This window comes from Narcine bancroftii, chromosome 11 (assembly GCF_036971445.1).
Source record: "Narcine bancroftii isolate sNarBan1 chromosome 11, sNarBan1.hap1, whole genome shotgun sequence".
NCBI classification, from domain to species: Eukaryota; Metazoa; Chordata; class Chondrichthyes; order Torpediniformes; family Narcinidae; genus Narcine; species Narcine bancroftii.
The window spans coordinates 6,985,807-7,006,215 of record NC_091479.1 but is presented as its reverse complement, the minus strand read 5'-3'; the positions used below and the strand labels follow the sequence as shown (position 1 = coordinate 7,006,215).

General features: G+C 39.8%; 1 protein-coding gene across 7 annotated transcripts in view; it reads left to right on the top strand.

Annotated features, from left to right (window-relative positions):
• Positions 1-20,409, top strand: part of myo9aa (myosin IXAa) — a 176,910-nt gene that overhangs the window by 40,313 nt on the left and 116,188 nt on the right. For all 7 annotated transcript variants that reach the window (XM_069902406.1, XM_069902409.1, XM_069902410.1 and 4 more), the window contains exon 3: positions 18,901-18,995. In XM_069902406.1, coding sequence (XP_069758507.1) covers positions 18,901-18,995 — 95 coding nt within the window. The remainder of the gene's footprint in view (positions 1-18,900; positions 18,996-20,409) is intronic.

Sequence of the window (20,409 nt, the reverse complement as noted above, 5' to 3'; positions counted from 1 at the left end):
ATCTCTTGGTGCCTGCCACATTGACCACCGCCAGTGGGCTGATCTCGCCTCCAACCGTGCATCTTGGCGCCTCACAGTTCGGCAGGCAGCAACCTCCTTTGAAGAAGACCGCAGAGCTCACCTCACTGACAAAAGACAAAGGAGGAAAAACCCAACCCCAACCAACCAATTTTCCCTTGCAACCGCTGCAACCGTGTCTGCCTGTCCCGCATCGGACTTGTCAGTCACCAATGAGCCTGCAACTGACGTGGACATTTATCCCCTCCATAAATCTTCATCCGCGAAGCCAAGCCAAAGAAAGATTTATTCCTTAATTGCTCATATTACATCATTTGACCTTCTTCATAATAATATTCAATATTTTTGATATCTTTGCTAAACCAAATATTTAAAAATTGATTGTCCTTTGAAAAAGGTACAAGACCGTTTTAATTCAAAAGCACCTTAAGCAATGGGCCTAGTGGCCTGCTTCTGTTCCTTTATCTTGTGAGAGTTCCTCTTGTTCTAATTAGTTATCAAATGTTTTAAAAATGGTGTTTCTTTAATACCAATTATTAATTTTGAATATTATTTATTTTATCCAACTCTATTTTAACCCATGCTGGTTTTTCTACTCCTTCAAAGAAAGAAGTAAGGAATCTTCGGTCAAACTTTTGTAAATTGGATGAAGGCTTTATATAATGATAAAGTAGTAACCAATAGACAAATAAATATTCCGTTCCAACTGGTAAGATCAAGTGGACAAGGGTGCCTCTTATCTCCAGCTTTGTTTATACTAGCTATAGAGTCCCTCGCGGAGGTAATTAGGAGTGATTTGGAAATTAAGGGATTTAAAGTTAGTCAAGAAGAACCATAAAATTAGTTGCTGATTGCATTTTGATATATTTGTCAGAACCTGAAACTTTTGAAAATTACATTTTAGTTTGGAAGAATATAGTATGATTTGTGGTTATAAAATCAATTGGGACAAAAGTGAAATTATGCCCCTTAAGGAAGGAGATCAAAGTCATTGTCGAAGAAGTGGTCTGTGGCCAAACGATGGAATTAAATATTTAGGAATTTGTGCAGATAACAATCTAAAATGTTATCTAAATTAAATTACTTGCTATTACTTAAAAAGATTGAAGATTTAAAAAAAAATGGATGCATTTCCCTATAAACCAGGGGTGTCAAACTCAAATTCACAGAGGGCCAAAATTAAAAACTTGGACTAAGTCGTGGGCCAAACTAAATATTTATTGAAAATTTTCAACAACATCTGCATGTTTTCTCTTCTTTAAACATATGTAATGTTAAACTTTTTCTTATTAAAATAAAGTTTAATAATTTGGTTAAACTCTTTCCAGAAGAAGCATTAACAAATGAGAAATAAAATATTCAATCAATAATATTTCTCTATAGCCTTTAAACTCCTTTTAAATATATATTTTTTCACAAGCCAACAAGTCAAAAAAATAATAACTTGCTTCAATGAAAATTCAATCTTTCAACTATGAACAGTCCAAAGTTAACCAAAGAAAATATTAATCCAAGCTTAGCTTGCTCCACTGTGATTTACTCTGATGCACCTCGGTCTAAACCAGATACTTGGCATCTCATCTTAGATGCAAGTTCATCAAACTGTGGGGTCAGAGTTTGCCTCCCACCTGTCTTGAAAGGTCCTGTTTTCTGTCTTTTGTTTGGCCATTTTTTGTAAGGGGTTTATTACATGTGAGTTGGGTGACAGGTCACAGATGGTAATAAAAGTAAAGAGAGGAGGTGGGGGCGATTAGCGGGCTGATGGACCGGCGTCAACGCATTTGCAAAGCATTCTGGGATTTGTAGTATTAGCATGCATTATACTGGCGTGGCGGCCAGCGGGCCAGCTCTAATACATATTTGATATGATCTTGCGGGTCAAATATAATTATATCACGGGCCAAATTTGGCCTGCGGGCCTGAGTTTGACGTGTGCTATAAGCGATAGTAGGAAGAGTAAACTGTATTAAGATGAATATATTCCCAAGAATACACCATCTTTATCAAACTTAACTATATTATTACCACTGAAACTTTTTCAAGTATTAAAGAAACCTGTAAGGAAATTTCTTTGGAAAGGAAATATATCAAGAGTTTCTACAGAAAGATTAACTTGGAAATTAGCTTTCATTTTCAAGAGAGATTTTTCTGTTGGTCAGATAATCACTTTGAAATGCATCTAATCAGGATGATTATAAAGTGATCCTGATTCATTGTTAATTTCACTGACCTAATCTTGCTTGATTATCAATTTGGAGATAATTTTGTGGTCCCTCACTTACTGTTATATAGTTAATAATTTGATCTGTATTTTCTTTCCACAGCTTCTCCCCCACCAAAAAAAAATGGCGTCCTTAATGTGGCCATTCCTGAATTAATGTTGTACCAAAGTTTTTCAAATAATTGCCAAGTCCAATAATGTTTTTTAAATACAGTATAATTTTATGGCTATTAGTTTATGGAATTGTACAGTTCAGCCTTTACAGTGCATTATTTATGGTGTTGCTTTCACCTTCCTGAAGTTTGTCACAATTCAGAATGAACATCCAAGTCATTTTCATTAAAATTTTCTTAACAAGTTCAAATTAGTATAAAACATTTCTTTGCATATACTCCAGGCAAACTTTGGGAAGCTCTTCACAAATTCATATGAATTTTCTTCCTGCAATGAACTACACAAGAGTTGGCAGACACGGATTCTCCTCAACTCTTGCTGAAGTTCTTCATTGTCGGGAGTGGCAACTTTCAACATTAACATATCTCGCTCTCATTCATGTCTTCTCCTTTAGACTCTGCTTCCTTTTGCCTACTCCCTGTCTGATCATCCTCAAACTCAGACTCATCCAGTTCATTTTTACTTCTTTCCTGTCTTGTGGAGCTTCATTGTTCATTTTTTAATTGTTGCAACATAATGTTATTTGTATTTGCGCTGGACTTTCTTTCCTGTATTGTTTCTTGCCCTCTTAAACTCACTGAGCCCACCTCACTGACAAAAGGCAAAGGAGGAAAAACCCAACACCCAACCCCAACCCACCAATTTTCCCCTGCAGCCGCTGCAACCGTGTCTGCCTGTCCCGCATCGGACTTGTCAGCCACAATCGAGCCTGCAGCTGATGTGGACTTTTACCCCCTCCATAAATCTTCGTCCGCGAAGCCAAGCCAAAGAAGAAAAGAAGAAACTCAGTTCCTGACTCCATTCTTGCAAACTCTATTGTTTATGGCTATGTTTTCAACAATAGATCTGCAGCTTCTGCAGTTAAATATTCTGCTTTAAACCCAATACAGGTTGAGTACCTCTTTTCCAAAATGCACAGGACCAGAAGTGTTTTGGATTTTGGAACACTATTTAAAATGCACTAATTCATTCAAACTTAAAGATATTACAATACAAATATTTACATATGCACAATTAACTGAAGTAGATGTATATTGAAAAATCTACATCAATAATGCACAACTTGTGTTCGCTCTGTCCCGGTCACTGATCGGGATTTCTGAACTCTATTACATATTGCCTTATAGGACCACAGACAAAAAAGTTTTGCATTTTGGATAAGGGGTACTCAACCTGTATATAAAATGAGTTTTGTATCACAAAAGTGCAGTATGAATCAAGCTTTGATTGCTCGCTCGAAGTACTTGTACACATTAGGTTTGTAAAATCGGGTTAACAATGTATAATTTTAATTTTTGTTCTTTTGGCGAAACTTGGATTTGAGAATTTGCTTTGCATTAAATCTGAATCAATACGACAATGATCTGTTGAACTTGGTTGGTTTTGATTACAATGGATCCAAAAATTCCAATGCATTTTCAGTGAGGTGTTAGCAGGCCGAACTGGTGACAAAAGGCAGTTTGGAATTGCTGATTTTTAAAGAAAGAAGAAAAATCAGCAATTTTTTCAGATTATTGTTGCTATTGACAAAAGGCAAGTTAAAATGCGTGTTCAATCTTCAAAAGGCCAAAATTAACTCGTACCCAAGTTAAAACCTGAACTAACTGTTATTCGCCTTCCGCCCCATTTATTCCACAGCAGATGCGATCTCACTGGTTCTCCCCTCAGTCCTGGATCACCTGGACAATTGGCACATGTACATCAGGCTGCTTTTCCTCAATTCAAGCTCAGTTTTCAACCCCATCATCCTCTCACTCATGGTCAGCAATCCTTCCTTATTGGAAGACTACAGTCAGTGCAAATCGGTAACAACTTCTCCTCAAGGATGTGTGCTTAATCCACTGCTCGACTCTCTCTGCATCGATGACTGTGTGAATGCCATTTGCACATTTGCCAATGACACCACAGTCGTCGAATGAATCACAGATGGCAATGAGGAAGTGTGCAGGAGTGAGATTGGAGTCACAACAATCTTGCACTTGGCATTAGCAAAACAAAGGAATTTGGGGAACTAGGAGTACATCAACCAGTTCTCATTGAGTGGTCAGTAGTGGAAATGGTAAAAAACTTAAACTTCCTGGGTGTCAACTTCTCTGAAGATCTATCTGGGGGCCATCATGTTGATTCAACCATGAAGGCTCGCTAACCTCTACTTTGTTAGGGGTTTGAGGAGATTTGCTATGTCACCAAAGAACCTTGAAAATTTTTACAAGTATACCGTGGAGATCATTCTGACTGGTTGCAACACTATCTGTTATGGATGTGTCAATACACAGGACAGGAAAAAAACTGCCGAGTTATGAACTCGGCCAGTGCCGTCACAGGCCAATGTCTTCACTCCAAGGACATCGGCAAGAGGCAGCTCCTGAAGAAAGCAGCCTTTGTCCTCAAGGATCCCCACCACCCAGGCTACTGCTACCATCAGGAAGATGGTACAGGTGTCTGAAGATGAGCACCCAACATTTAAAAAAAAAAACCCCAGCTTCTTCCCCTCTGCCATCAGATTTCTGAATGGACAATGAACCACATAGACTACCTCACTTTTTCTCTTTATAATTTATAGCAATTTCTGCACCCATGACGCTGTTGCAAAACAACGATTTTTAAAAAATTTTTTTTTATTTTTCACACCATAAACCACATTAACCATGATACACACTTTTTCCTTTTCAAACATATACAGTGCCATTTAACAACAAATTTCTTGATGCATGTTCATGACAATAAATTCTGACTTTGATCTTATTTAGGTAACTGAACATTTTTCAAAGCAAAATTGTTGTTAATAAAAATATGGTGTAATAGAAGATCTTGCTGAATGAGATTGGGGGATCTTGTCCCGAGATTTGCCAGCAATTAAACCCACAATGCCATCTATTTCGGAGCTTGTGCTAAAATGCAGCCTACAGTTCCGACACAAGGATAGTTGTGGACTTAGTTGGAACATCTTTGACTTGCGCCGATTTCTCAGCTGCCCGTTTGCACCAACAATTGTGTTTAAAATTAAGGGGGATTCAGTGCTTGATGAAGGGAAAGTTAATTTTACTTTGACTAAGTTGGTTTAATATTTTAAAATGTTTTCTGTCTTTCATTTTGAAAAAATTTTCAACACTTTTAAAAAAAAAAAGGATCCAAGTAGTTTTGAATGCTATGAATATTATTGCCAACTCTGGGAGTATTGGCCAAGAGTAGCTAAACCTGTTCTGTCAGTGCAACAGATTGTTAATATGGAGAGGGAGAAAGATGAATTTCTGCACTGAACTGCTCAAGTCTTGCTGGTTACTGGTCTCTGAACAGAAGAATGTGTTCAGGACTGGAAATGACAGCATGGTCTTGGGCAGCCAACCAGTGATGGCAACAGGTACAAAGTCTTGAACACGATTGGTACTATTTTGTCAGCCATAGTCCACCCACAGTTTTGATATTGCAGGAAAACGTGGGTTATATTTCCCTTCACTTTGCAGTGCCTGTCTGCAGCACATGACATTTTCTAATACACTGAGATTGTGTTTATCTTTGAGGAATATTAGTAAATTGTATGCCCTTCAAGAAGCCACGGAGAGAAGTCTTTTGTGTCGTAGCATCCTCTTCATTGATCATATTTGTAAGTTTTAGCACATTGGATCAGTTCACAAGTGATAGGGCCATCGAGTCAGCTCCACCATTCTAATCATGAGCTGAGCTCATCCATCCACTCAGCTCCACTCCCTGCCTTTCTCCCTGTCGCCCTTGATGCCCTGACTAAATACTTGTCAATCTCTGCCTGAAATACACCCAACGATCTCCCTTCCACAGCTGCCTGTGGCAACAAGTTCCACAGACTTGCGACCCTCTGATGAAGGAAACTTTTCCACAGCTCTGTTTTAAATTTAAGTTGAATGGAAGAGGAACAAAGTAAAGAATGGCACCTAAAATGCAAAACTGTTGCACAATTCTCAAGGTGTCCAATCAGGCTTAAGGATTTCATTCTAGAGGTTTAATTGAAATATCCTCTGCATGTGAATCACAGGGGCAAGAGGGCCTTGTCTACCTCATCAATAAAATTAACAAAACTGCAGACATTGGAAATCTAAAATAAAAGCAAAATATGCTCTCGATCAGGCCATGTTTCTTTGTGAAAGGATTGTAAGAGAATGACATCTCTTAAGGTGGTGACCAATGAGATCTGAAAACCCCTCTTCACACCCAAGTTATTTGCAACAGGTCTCTGGGATGTTATATCAGGTAAAGATTGAGTTTTCAAAAGAGAATGGAATATTAGAATAATGAGATGAGACATTTATAGTTATTTTCAAAAAAATGAAAATAGGTTGTGTTTTTCTTGACAAGTTATGAATTACTTTTATAAAGAAAATGGTGCATTTGACCAAGATCTTTCTTTCATGTGAGCAGTCTGAGAAATGCTGTACAGTTCTGGAACTTACACAGAAAAGTTTAATTAAGAACACTTGGTTCCCAGAAGTTAAAATGTTTATTGCCACGTGTACATGCCTGATGTTTTCACCTGATCTACCCTGAAGTGATTGAGACTTGAGGGCCAATTAAAAATGCTAAAAGTGAGAATAATACATTTTTTGTTAGGTTGTCGAAAGGTATGGAAACAAAAAAGAAAGTGGAGAAAGATTATTGCATTGCAAGTAGTGAAGGGTCACTCCTGTTTCCATATTTTTATAGATGGTATGAAAGAATACAAATGTCATCTCCATTCAGACCTAATTGTGGGGGAGTGGGGGAGGAGGTGGGTGGTGGTCCTGTCCTCCCCTCATCGTTCATCTTTGCCACTGCCTCAAAAATCATCATCAATTTTGTGAGACTCTGCCACCCCTGACCATCCCGAAGAGGACCACATTTTTGAGTGTGAATAAATCATAAATTTTCTCCAGTCGTTACCTACCACTGAAGAATGGCTCACTGACCCATCATTTCCTGGTTTTCCCCGTTGCCCTTTTTAAATAGAGGAATATCGTTATCGGTTCTCCAGACTTCTGGTACTTCATCAATGGCCAAAGAGGACACAGATCTTTGTCGATGCCCCAGCATCCTCCCTTGTTTTCCTCAATATCCTGGGATAGATCCCATCAGGCCTTGACGACTTTTCTACCTTCATGTTTTCAAGATATCCAACACTTCTGCTTATACCTACCATTGTATGGCTCGACTCAAGGCCCTGGAGCACCTGGACAGTAAAGATGCTCTTTATTGACTGCAGTTTGGCATTTACACCATCGCCCCCTCAAAACTGATCAGCAAACTCCAAGATCTGGGATTCAACACCCCGATAATTGGACCATGAATTTCCTCAATACAATCAGTAAGGATTGGTAAGAACATCTCCACAATCTCCATCAGTACCAGAGCACCATAGGGCTGCATTCTTTGCCCCCTGGTCTATTCACTTTACACCTATGACTGTGGCTTGGTAAGACAATAACACCATCTACAAATTTGTTGATGATGCCACCGTGGTGGGTTGTTTCAAGGAGGGGGATGAGTCAGCGAACAGGATGGGGTTTGAAAATTTGCACCAACAACAACCTCAAAGTCATTGTCACCAAAACCAGAGAGCTGATTGTTGACTTTAGGAAGGGAAAACCAGTGGTATACAATCCACTGTTCAACGGGGGATCAAAGGTGGAGAGAGTGAGAAAATATAAGTTCTTGGGAGTCACTGTCTTGGAGGATCTTGACTGGACCCAACACAAAAATAGCTGTGAAGAAAGCATGTCAGTGCCTCTACTTCAACAGGAGTTTGCGGAGGTTTGATATCACACCAGAAATCCTGGTTGCAGGCAATTCTTATGCTGTGCACAGAACTTAATGTGTATAAAGTTCACCAGACTTTGGTGTTCAAAAGGTAAATAGTTACCGCTCAAGGAGGTTCTTGTTGGTTTTCAGAGAGAGATGTGTTGTTCCAGGACATCCACTATTGATGTACTGATGTACTTCCATCAGTCAGCTCAGTGTCTTGCTGGCATAACTTGCCCCATAAGGGTTCTCCAGATAACCTCTTTCTTTCAGGTTACCACAGAGTTCCTTTCTGTTTCCCTTATTCCAGGTGAAACATTAGACAGCCAGTCCTCTCCTCTTGCATGAACCACAAGGGCTTTGACCAGGTTGTCTTCCAAAAGCTTGCCAGCTTGTCCTGTTTCATTCCCAGCAACTTCTGCTGGCTGACACTGTCAAGTGATCTCTGCTTCTCTCTCTTTCTCACACACACACTCTGAGAGAAAGCCGATTTGACTCTCTCTGCTTACAAAATCACATGACCCTCTTACAACCGCAAATTTTCCTTTTAGATGGCAGTGGCTCCAGTCTGCTCTTTTATCTGCTGCCTTAATAAACAATAATCCATTAGTGATATCTCTTGAGCACGCTTCAAAGCTCTTGCAAAAAGGTGTGTGAAGCCACTATGTTTAGCATAGCTCCAGTATTTCAAGCAAGATCTGTTTTAAAGTGTTTGTATGTGACCTACTCTAACAAGCCTTTCCCAATTCATCTCCCAAAGACATTGCTATGTGCTCTGTTACACTGACTTGTGAAAGAACCTGTGTAACAAAATTTTGTGGGGGAAAAAAAGGTTGCACCACAAAATTAGAATCAGAATTTATTGTTATGAAATGTGTTGTTTTGCCGCAGCATCACAGGGCAAACATCTATATAAACCACCTTACAAAATAAATAAAAATAGTGCATGAAAAGTCCAAGGTAACGCAGTGTTGTTGGTTCATTGTTCATTTCAGAATCTGATGTCAGTGGGGAAGAAACTGAGTGCTTGTCTTCAGGCTCCTGTACCTTTTTCCCGATTGCCTGGGTGGTGGTGGGGGGGTGGGGGGGTGCTCCTTGAGAATAGACGCTGCTTTCTTAAGACACCACCTCATGTAGATGTCCTCAGTGGGTGAAGTCTGGCACCTGTGGTTTTGCAGGCCGAGTGATCAATCTTCTGCAGTTTATTCTTGTCCTGAGCTTTGGCATCTCAGTACCAGGGCAGTGATACAACCAGCCAGAATTCCAAAATCATTTAACAATTCTGATTTGAGTTGGGGTTGATTAGAATTTAAATTAAATCCAGATTAATTAAAATTGGCTCAAACCTGTGAGAACATTCGTGGCATCCAGAGATTTCTGTTTTGAAATGAGATGTGTAATTATTCTTCGTTGAACTGTTAAAGCTTGTTGGGAGGGAGTGTCTGGATTGTGATGTGTAAGATGGAATAGCTCGTTTTTCTTGTTCAGGTGGAATTGCGGCCATCGTGAAATTCTGAGTTGAGCTGTGTACGTTTTAGCAGTGCTACACTTTGAATATTGTAAATATTTTAATAAACTTGCAATGATGAAATAGTTTCAATTGGATCTACTGGTTTTGGGTTAAACTGACTACTGTTCATTGGAAACGTAGAGTAAAGCCCCTGGTATCCGGAATTCAAGCAACCTGCAAAAAAAATTAGAATAAAATAATAGGTAAAAAGTACATTCATTTAAAATGGTAAAACCAAATTTTCTCTGAAGTAAAAGATGAGCTTTTGGTGAAGATGGAAGCAAATATTCAACCAGTGAAGGGCCTTGGTCATGCTTTGCTCATGGAAGCTGTTTGAATAAAATAACGTTGCCCAGGATGAAGGGCTGGTTGATGCTGCTCACCATTGGGGTGACTCTCAAAGTATCTTCTTATCCCTGTTTAGTAAGAGTTGCTCCGGTCAGAGGCTTTATCTGTAAACTTGGGTTTAATTTTAGATAATGTTATTGCTTATCTTTCGGGCGGCTTTGTGGAGGGAGAGGAATCTGCAGATGCAGCGACAGTTAAATATTTTCTTTCTTTTTTTTTTATTTTTTTTTTAAATTTTTTTTTCACACCATAAATCACGCTAGCCATGATATACACTTTTTCTTTTTCACACATATACAGTGACTTTTTCTCCCCCCCCCCTCCTCCCAAGCCACCCTCCCACCCCCCCCTCTCAGACAGTTAAATATTTTCAATGTATGTGACTGACATCCAACTCCACAATATTGCTCTCTTTACACCACATGGGTTATTGGAGACATCATCATCGTCTCCCATGTTCACTATCCACACTTGAAAATTTGTAGTTTTCAAGACTTACTAAAAGTCAAAGTACAAGTTGTAGGTATTCTATCTTAAGGATGCGTGCTTAGCCTTCTGCTCTACTCGTTATACACCCCGTGACCGTGTGGCCAGGACAATTCCAATGCCATCTACAAATTTGCAGATGGCTCCACAGTTGTCGGCAGAATCACAAATGTCAACGAGGAAGTGTCCATGAGGGAGATCAATCAGCTCGTTGAGTGGAGTCATGTTAATAATCTGGCACTCAATGTTAGCAAAACCAAGGAGATAATTGTGGACTTCAGGACCAAGTCAGGGGAACATGATCCAGTCCTCATCGAGGGTTCAGTCGTGGAGAGAGTCAAGAACTTCAAATTCCTGGGTGTCAACCTCTCCGAGGATCTGTCCTGGAGCTTCCATGTTGATGCAATCACGAAGTAGGTTCGCCAGCGGCTTACTGAGGTGTTCTGGCTGGTTGCGTGACTGTCTGGTATGGAGTCGTCAACTGTCAGGATAAGAAAAAAAAATTCCAGAGAGTTGTTAACTCTGCTTGCGACATCAGCACCAGCCTTGGACATCTACAAGAAGCAGTGTCTTAAAAAAGCAGCCTCTATCCTGAAAGACCCAGGCCATGCCCTCTTCACCCTGCTACTATTGGGGGAAAAAGGTCCAGGAGCCTGAAGACGAGCACTCAGCGGTATCAGGGACAGCTTCTTCCTCTCTGCCGTCAGATTCCTGAATGATCAACGAACCAGAGACACGGCCTCACTATTCTTGCACTATTTTGTATTTTAAAATTTATTGTTGTAAAAATGGATTATATGAATGTTTACACTTTGATGCTGCCACAAAACATCGAATTTCACGACTTGTTCATGACAACAAATTCTGATAATTGATGCAAGTATTTTCTGATTCTGGTGGAAACCAGAATTTGAGCAAATCATCAGTCAGATGTCGATGTAGTTTGTGGTAGTGGTGTTAACATTTTTAACATAAGTGCATGGAAGATCACCATTTACTTTTAATATCTTCTTTTGCAAGGAGAAATTGCAAACATTTATTGACAAGCAGTGTCAACATTCCCAAAATGTTTTGGTTGTTTCAATAATCATTCAGAAGAAGAGCAGAATGTGTGCAATCCAGTTGAGACTGCCCAAAGGTGATCTGGTGTGGTCCACCTTTTAGCAAAAAAATCTTGTTCACAACTTGATATGGAAGAATTTGTTCTGACCTTGTTTTCACTGGAGTTTCCAGCACATTGTATATTTTTTAATGATTCATCAATGGGTGTAAAATTACGTCAGAAGACGAGAACGTAATCGGGAGCAAGAGTAGCTTTCTCTGTAATTCATGGCTGATCCAATTCGGGCCTCAGTGCCACAATGCCCTCTTCCCATCCTCTTGTTTGCTGTTTAAGTATGTTGTAAATGTGCCGAATGTTTTGTGCTGTGCATACGATGAGTGAAATACCAGCTTCCACTTTGTTAGACCCAAAGGGCAACGACTGACACCAGTGTTTTCCGAAATTCAAAGAATGAACCCTTTTATTTACAATTGGAGAACCATTTATAGAGTTTACAATGCCCTTGGTGCTGAGGGGACTCTCGCGAGCCACCCCACACGCGTGACTGGTTGATGGCTCAAGTCCTGAGAACTGGGTAACACCCACTCCTAGTGACAGTGGGGGGTCACTCCAAACACACATCAATTTCATCCTTGCATAAATTCAGTGACTTCACTTCCACGGCTATGGGAATAATTCCAAAGATTCACCGCCACAAACGAAGGAACTGTTTCTCATTTCCATCATAAATTATTGGCCCATTTATGTCCTGCTTCTCAATAACCCAAGAGAGGAAACATCATCTCAATGCTCCTCAGAATCTTCTTTCAGTAAGATCATCTCTCATTCAATCTCAAATGCATGCATGCCCACCTTGATCAAGCTTTGATCGCATGTCATTTTTTTCATCCTGGAAACACATTGGACTAACACATGCAGCACAGAAACAGGCCCTTTTGGCCCATGAGCCTGTGCTGCCCCATTGACCGACAATCCCCGTAAGTTTTGAAGGGAGGGAGGAAGCCGGAGTCCCAGGAAAACTCGTGCAAACACTGGAAGACCTTACAAACTCCTTACAGACAGTGTCAGTTTTGATCCTGTGTCATTCGCACTCTTAACCATGCTGAGGTTAGTGGGGACGGATTCGCTGGATAGATTTGAGAGAGAGAGTTGGATAAGGCTCTTGAGGGCAGGGGAGTTGAGGGTTATGGGGATAAGGCTGGGATTGGTTCTTGAAAGAAAAAGATCAGCCATGATCTGATAAATGGTGGTGTTGGCTTGACGGGCCAATTGATCTACTCTAGCACCTATTGTCTATCGAACCTTCTCTGCATTGCCTCAAATACAAGTTATTCTGGCGTAAATATGGAGAACAAACTGCACGTTGGTACTCCAAGTGAGGGTTTGTCAGAGGCCTGTAAAGTTGTTCCAAGGATCCCTTCTCTCTGTGTAATTTTATTTTTTTGCACTACCAATTAGTGGTAATTCTGCCATGGCCGCAGGAAGAAAGAATCTCAGGGTTGTATGTGATGCCATGTATGTACTTTGACAATAAATCTGAATCTTGTATTCAGTATACCCATTAACCTTCCGATTACTTTTATTTAACAGTCCGATGATCGAGGCTCGAGATTGATTTCAGTTCATTTTGAATGTTGTTTCCTCTCTCAGACACTTGTTCCTTATGAATCTTCACATTTTCTTTGTATTGCTTCTGCTGTCAATGTAATCTTTCTGACCTCCACCATGTCACAGTCCCTGAGATTCCAGTCTTCTCACCTGCAAATTAAAATATTTTATGTCCGATTATTCCCTATTCAATCATAAAAGTCATGAACCTGAATGGTTAATTTTCTTTGATAGTGGCCTATTTCTAACATTTTCTCTTTTATTTCTTAGTTTAAATATCCACAAAATGTAGCCTTTGGATTCCATTTGTATTTAAATTGATGTTACTTTCCTGAATTGGTTGCTTCATCATCGATTTCCTAATTCTGAGCACAGTTCTTGACATCATTTGAAATTGAAACATTCCTCAGCAGAAATGATGGTGGCATCTTTTGATGTGATGTAATAGAACCTTTCCCAATTTCCAGAATTGTTTGTTTTAATGCTCATTCCTGTAAAGAAGAGGGAATTGGCATCGTAACGACAGAATGTAGGAATCTCGGGTCTTTGAAGGCCGCCAGAAACTTCTGGCTGGAGCGAAGAAGTGGTCAGATTTTGGCGACTTGCTGCTCCTTTCAGGTAGTAAGATCTGTCCCAGAGGAGTTGTAAAGTGTTGGTTTAAAAATACTTGTGTTTTCTCTCCTCTTCTTTGTTAAAGCCAAGAATGAGCAGCATCTTCAATGTAGAGCCATTATTGTGAATCTCAGGATATGTTTCCCATTTTTGGGGTGTTGGTTAAAAATAATCTTCACCTCCACATTCTTAGGCATCATCGTCATCTAAGGAATTAAGCAACAAATTTCTTCTTGAGTGCTTTCAATACTCGTGTATCCTTCCGTAAATAAATAAAAGTTGGGACGCCCTGGGATGTGAAGGACCTGAGTGACAGAAAACTAACTTTGCACAGGTTCTCCCACATATAAAAGGTTTCAAATTTATTTCATTCATGCAGCACACTTACAGTCCCTTCTGTCTCACGAGTCTCTGTTCCCCAAATACCTCAATTAACCTATGCCCCTCATATGTTTTGAAGGGTGGGAGAAAACTGGAGCACGCAGAGAAAATCCATGCAGGCACAAGGAGAATGTACAACCTGACAGTGCCGGATTCGAACCCCGGTCGTTGGTGTATAATAATAATAATATTTTTCATGGTATTCATTAAATTATAGGCAGTATGAGGGCAATTAAGAACGTAGACTTGTTCGTAGAGATATACGATATGAACTAAACTTTTTTTAAAAAAAAATGTTTCTGACTTGAGGAGACATCTGTTTCTGGGATATTTCTCAGGAACAAAATCCTTGGGTAACCCAAGAACTGCCGTTCTTCGTAAATGCGCTTTCTCCTTGTCACTCAAGCCATGTAGTACTGGTAACGTTCTCATTATTTTTGTTTTTGCACCTTTTCCAGCTCAATTCCAATATTGTGGAATAAAACAAAACTCTGACCGTAAAGCTGTAATATGTCCTGACTTCTGTCCTAAATACTGATGAAAGCAAGCATGCCCGTATGCTTTCACCGCCCTGTCGACGATCCTGAAACACTGGTTACTCTTTGCTCTCTCGAGATGCTGCTTGTCGTGTTGGGTTTCTCCAGCAATTTTGTGTATTCCAGCTTCTGCAGACTTGTTATTCAATACTGTACTCCCTGTTTACTATGCTCTTTTTTTACTGCATCTCGTCTGGCCTTTATGTGCTGCACTGCTTGGTTATAGGATTCAAATTGTGCACACCATTCTGGGCAGTCTCACCAAAGCACTAAAATGGAACCAAGACTTTCTCCACTAATGCTCGCATCTCTAGGGAATCGGGGCCAACAATTGCTTTCTAATTGTGTGCTGCACATTTGTGTTGGCGTTCATCGTCACTTGGTTTGAATCCCGACCCAAAGATTGTATGGGAAGACTGCAGCAGGTCATGTAAGTGGCTCACCATGAGCCCATTAGGTACTTGGTGATGGCCTTGCCATGAAAGCTAAGATCATGAAACATTTTATTAAATCAATAAAATAGCTCACCACCATGACTAACTCTATTCTATCTGTTCTATTACAAATTTACTGGTACCTTGCATGGATTTCAGCTGTAGATGAAGCAATTGACCTTGCTCGAGCTCACGGTTCTGCTCTGCAACTAGAGATGTCCTTATTTTGCACATTGACTCATTCCACATGTGAAATGCTGAATCCTTCCAGCACTCCCACCAAAGGAACGTGGCATGTGATGAGTGGGTATATCAGATTGATGAATACCGCTTTCCAGAGCTGTTCATTTCTGAGACAACCGGCTGAACTTTGAGCAGGATGTGGGTGTTGGACTGGCATTAGAAATTCAAATATTTGTTTAAACAAATCGAGCATTGTACTTGCATTAAAACAAAAGCAAAACAAGCTAAAGTCAGATTAAATATTGCTTAATGACTGAATGATAACGTAAATGAATGCAGTTGGTATACACAGATTGGAAGCAATTTCAGGCCTTGGAGCATTCTGAAGTTTTTATAATGTTAGATTTGAGAAACTATCCAAGGCACTGAATCTGATGCTTTTTATCAACAATTCACAAAACTATCCCTGTGACATTTTCATCGTGTTTCTGCCACTTCAGCTGTTGCCACCCTGAAAGGTTGTGGTGTCATTTATGGAAGGCGGCTTCAGGTTGAGAGCAATGTTGTTTTAGGACCACAGACTCGTACACCCCAAAAGACTATTTGAATGTACAAGATTTTAATTGTTTATTGAGGTGTAATTGCTGCTTGACTGCTTGCTTGGTCTGGTTATTTTGTGTGGACAGTCATTACTTTGGGAAAATACTTAAATTCTATCCCATTTTAAAAATATCAATAATTTCAACATTTCGAGATTTTGACTATAATCTTGTGAATGATTCAATTGACATTTTTCTCTAAAATCGTGTTTCAAGGTTGTGCTTTTTTAAAAATTCCTGGTCAGTGACAATTATCGAGTGATTAATCACTTTGACTGATGACATCATTGCTGGTCAAGAATTCCAAGACCTGTCACCTGATAGCATCCGATGTAAGGAATCTTTGCCAGAGATAACTATAGATCTTGACAATCAGATTTCTTTGTGGTCAGCAATAAATACCATTTGCTCATTACTGAAAAGAAGTTGTATTTCAGGCTTCTATTTTAACATTCATTCCACCCCTTGAACTTCCTTTCCTATCTTTCTCACTTTCCAAGAAAATTAAAAAAAAAAGCTCTTGGCTTCTGAATTGCAAATAACAGGACTCATGTTTTGGCATTAAAACTGCACAGTTTATGGATGTACATATAATTTAATAATAAAGTAATCCCATGTTTGGGGATTTCTTGCATCATTTTGAGTTGTTAACATTCACATTTGTCTGGTTAATGTGAAGTAATCTCTAAGGAAAATAATTAAAACAGTAAATCATTTGTCCTGTAAATGAGGGTGGGGAAGTTTAAAAGTTGTCCCAATGCAGCTGAAATGCGGTGTTAGTACAAATGAAGGACAAGTGAATATGGTGTTCAGTAAGAATGAAAAATCAAATCAATGTCGGTGTGGGAGCAATGCTGTGCTGTGCTCAGATTGGATTTGTTCCAAGAACCTGTGGCCTTCTATTTCGAGTTTTGTGTTTGTATACTTTGATTGGCTGGCAGCCATTCAACTGCACTCCTTTTCAGTCACTTTAAAAAAAAATGTTTGAACCCTTTCTTGCATATTTTAATCCTGTAACAAATAAAACCCCCAAAAAGCCACAGACATTTTACCTCATTCATCCGGATAAAGTGGTTGCAAAATGTTTGCATGGGTGTAGTGTGATTTGTTGAGCCTACATATACACAAGTAAAGTCTACACAGAAGACTGGTCTAAAAAATTTCAGCTATGGATTCCAAGGCAAGTTGGCAAAATCATTCCAAATTTGGCTTGGAGATGAGAGGCAGAGATTGACCCTTGTTTTTGTGATTAGATGCCTGTGACCAGACGTGTTGCTCAGGGGTCGGTGCTGGGACCCTTATTACGGTATTTGTTATATACTTTAACAGTTTGGATACGAATGTACAAGGTATGATTTGTAAGTTTGCAGATGATGCAAGAATTGTTGGTTTTGTTGACCGGGAGGAGAATAATCTTGCACTAAGGATGATCGTGAACAGATGACAAGATAGACAGTGTAACAGCATGAAATTAAAACTTGATCATTGTGAAGTGGTGGACTTTGGGGGGGGGGGGGGGTGTTGGGGAGATGAATAAAAGTACCTAATAATTGCATATTTACCCAAATCAACAATGGTGTCTCTCATCACAGCTCACAACCAACCATGAGATGAAGAAGATCATTAACTTGCTGGGAGGAGTATTGGACATCTGTTGTGCAGATGACCGACTATCGAGGAATGTGGATGGGTCAAGTTAATGGGCTGACAGAGTCAAATGCTGGAAATGTGAAATTCTCCACTTTAGCAGAATTTAAAAAATCTAAATGATGAGGGGATGCAAAGGAATCTGGGTGTCATGTTTGGATTTTACGAGAGAGGAGTGTGCAGAGAAGCAAATAATTGGACAAGTTAACATTGACACAGAAGTTGAATGGAAAATCAAGTTCAAATTTATTATTATACCATTGTCAAGTCCCCCGGGTGAAATGGCGTTCTTTGTCTTGGTGTGAAAACATGCAAGCACGCATAGAGACAGCACACACATTTACAAGCGAACTTATATGCAGTACATACAGTATATAAAAAAAATAAATTATGTTAAATAATAGTAGATTCTCGGAGGGATTGTATCAGCTGTTCAGCAGTCACTGCCCATGAGATGAAACTGTTTCTCAGCTTGGTGTTTCGGGCTCTGATGTTTCTCAGTCTCTTTCCCATCAGGAGTAGCTAGAAAATTACTCATACTATGTTTCCGTTTTGTAAAGATTTGATTAGACCACATCTGGAGTACTATATATTCATGTTATTTTAAGGAAGGACTAATTGTGTTTGAAGCATTTCAAGGATTTGTAAGATGAGATGAGCATGTACTGTATGGAAAGGATGAACAGCTAGACCTATATCCAGCTAAGAAGAGTGAGAAGTGCCATGATTGATATACATCTGGTTCCTGAGGAGACATTACAAGGTAGGTGCAGAGAATGAGGAAGGATCTTCAACGAGGTCACTGTGTAAACGAGGGTGTTGTGAAAAAGGAAGACATTGGGGCACAGATGCATATCTGTGCATAGTTCCTTGAAAGTGGCACCACAGGTAGACAGTCATAAACAAGGCATTTGGTAGGCTTGCCTTCATCAGTAGGAGCCAATTTCAAGCAGATGTGCCAGAATTATTTCTCTAAGAGACCATGAATCTTTGGAACTCTTTCCCCAAGGGCATTGGAAGCAGAGTTGGCTAGATTCCTGAGGAGTGAGGGTGTGAATGGTTATCAGAGTGAGTTGGAAATGCACAACTGAGATGAGAAGCAGATCAGCAGGCTCAAGGGGCTGAGTTGCCTTCATCTCCAACCCTAAATTTGTCAGTTTGGATGTTATCATTTTGAATCTAAAATAGAGACACATGGGGAAACTATGAATCCCTTGTATGTAGTAAATTTCTTAAATGATGGTAAATATTCCGTGTTCAGTAGAAATGATGAGGATCGAAAGTAGTCATTTTTCCAATTTTTAAATGGTGATGCTCTTTGTTTTTTAAAAACAGGCTTTTGGGAATGCAAAAACCGCTCACAATAACAATTCCAGCCGATTTGGTAAATTCATTCAAGTCAACTATCAGGAAACCGGCACTGTGCGAGGGTGAGTACGGTGTGAATGTGACCTGGTTGATTTTTGTTGGAGCTGGTCATCTTGTTGCTCTTAGCTCTGGTAAGAACATTTTGGAATTAAGCTGCATCAAAGAATTGAGCACAATGGTTCAGGCTTCTGTGTGAGTGGCAGCAATGGTGAATTGCAGGGCGTTCCGTTGAAATCTTAAACCAAGGCCTGCTTGCTGTCTTGGGTGGACATGAAAACTCGCAAGGAGTTGGATCAAGAGTTGTCCTGACAAATAAATTACATCTCTCAGCAGAGGTGTTTTAAAGCATTAGCTATATCATTATCTCAGTAAGTTTGTGGCCCAAACTGTGAGCAAATTGACTGCCATGTTTCCTTTCTAATAACTATAATTGTATTTCAAAAGTACTAATTTTGCCACCTATAATTTTGTTGCCTTTCAGTCATGAAAGGCAAGACTGATGTTATGCAAAGATTAAGGGATATGGTAGAGCTGGGGAACGTGCTACCTTCTCTTAAAAAGTACTTATTTTTTTTTTGGACCTCAAAATACTTCTGGTGTTCAGGCAATTGGAAACTTTTGGGGTGAGTTGAGGACCAGGTGTGTGGTGTCAAAGTGCCTGCAGGCTGTTCAGATTTGAAGTAAGGCATTGCATCTGTACTTGAAGGCATTGAAATAAAATCAATCATCAATTTTAAATCTGAGATTGATGGATTTTGTTACCTTTTGGCATTATTGAAAATAGTATGTACACCACAGATCATCCATGGTCTCATTGGATAAGAGTACAGGTTTTAATGGGTTTCTGTCAGTCAGTTTTACAGCATTGAAAACAGACCTTTGACCCCATTTGTCCAAGCGAAACCAAGATTTCTCCCCAAGCTTGTTCCTGTTACCTGGTTCCCCTCTTAGCCTCTCCTATTCATGTACTTGTCCAAATATTGAAATTGTACCCAGTTCTATCGTTTCCTCTGGCAGTTCATTCCACATACCTCCCACTCCATGGAAAAAGTTCCCCCTTAGGTTCTTTTAATATTGCTGTGCTCTGACCGTTTGGCTGTTTTCTTTGCCCTGTGGAAAAAGACTGTGACCATTTACCTTATCCATGGTCCTTATGATTTTATATACCTCTACAAGGTCACCCTTTGATTCAGGGAGAGAAGTCCCAGCCATCTATTCTCTCCATATAGTCCTCCTGTTCTGGTAACATCACTGTGAAGCTTTTCCCCACTCTTTTCTACCAGCCAGGTAAGCAGAACTATGAACAAAGACCATCCTTTGTCTTATCTTGACATCCCAGCTCCTACTGATGAAGGCAAGCCTACCAAATGCCTTGTTTATGACTGTCTACCTGTGGTGCCACTTTCAAGGAACTATGCACAGATATGCATCTGTGCCCCAATGTCTTCCTTTTTCACAACACCCTCCATGTCGTGA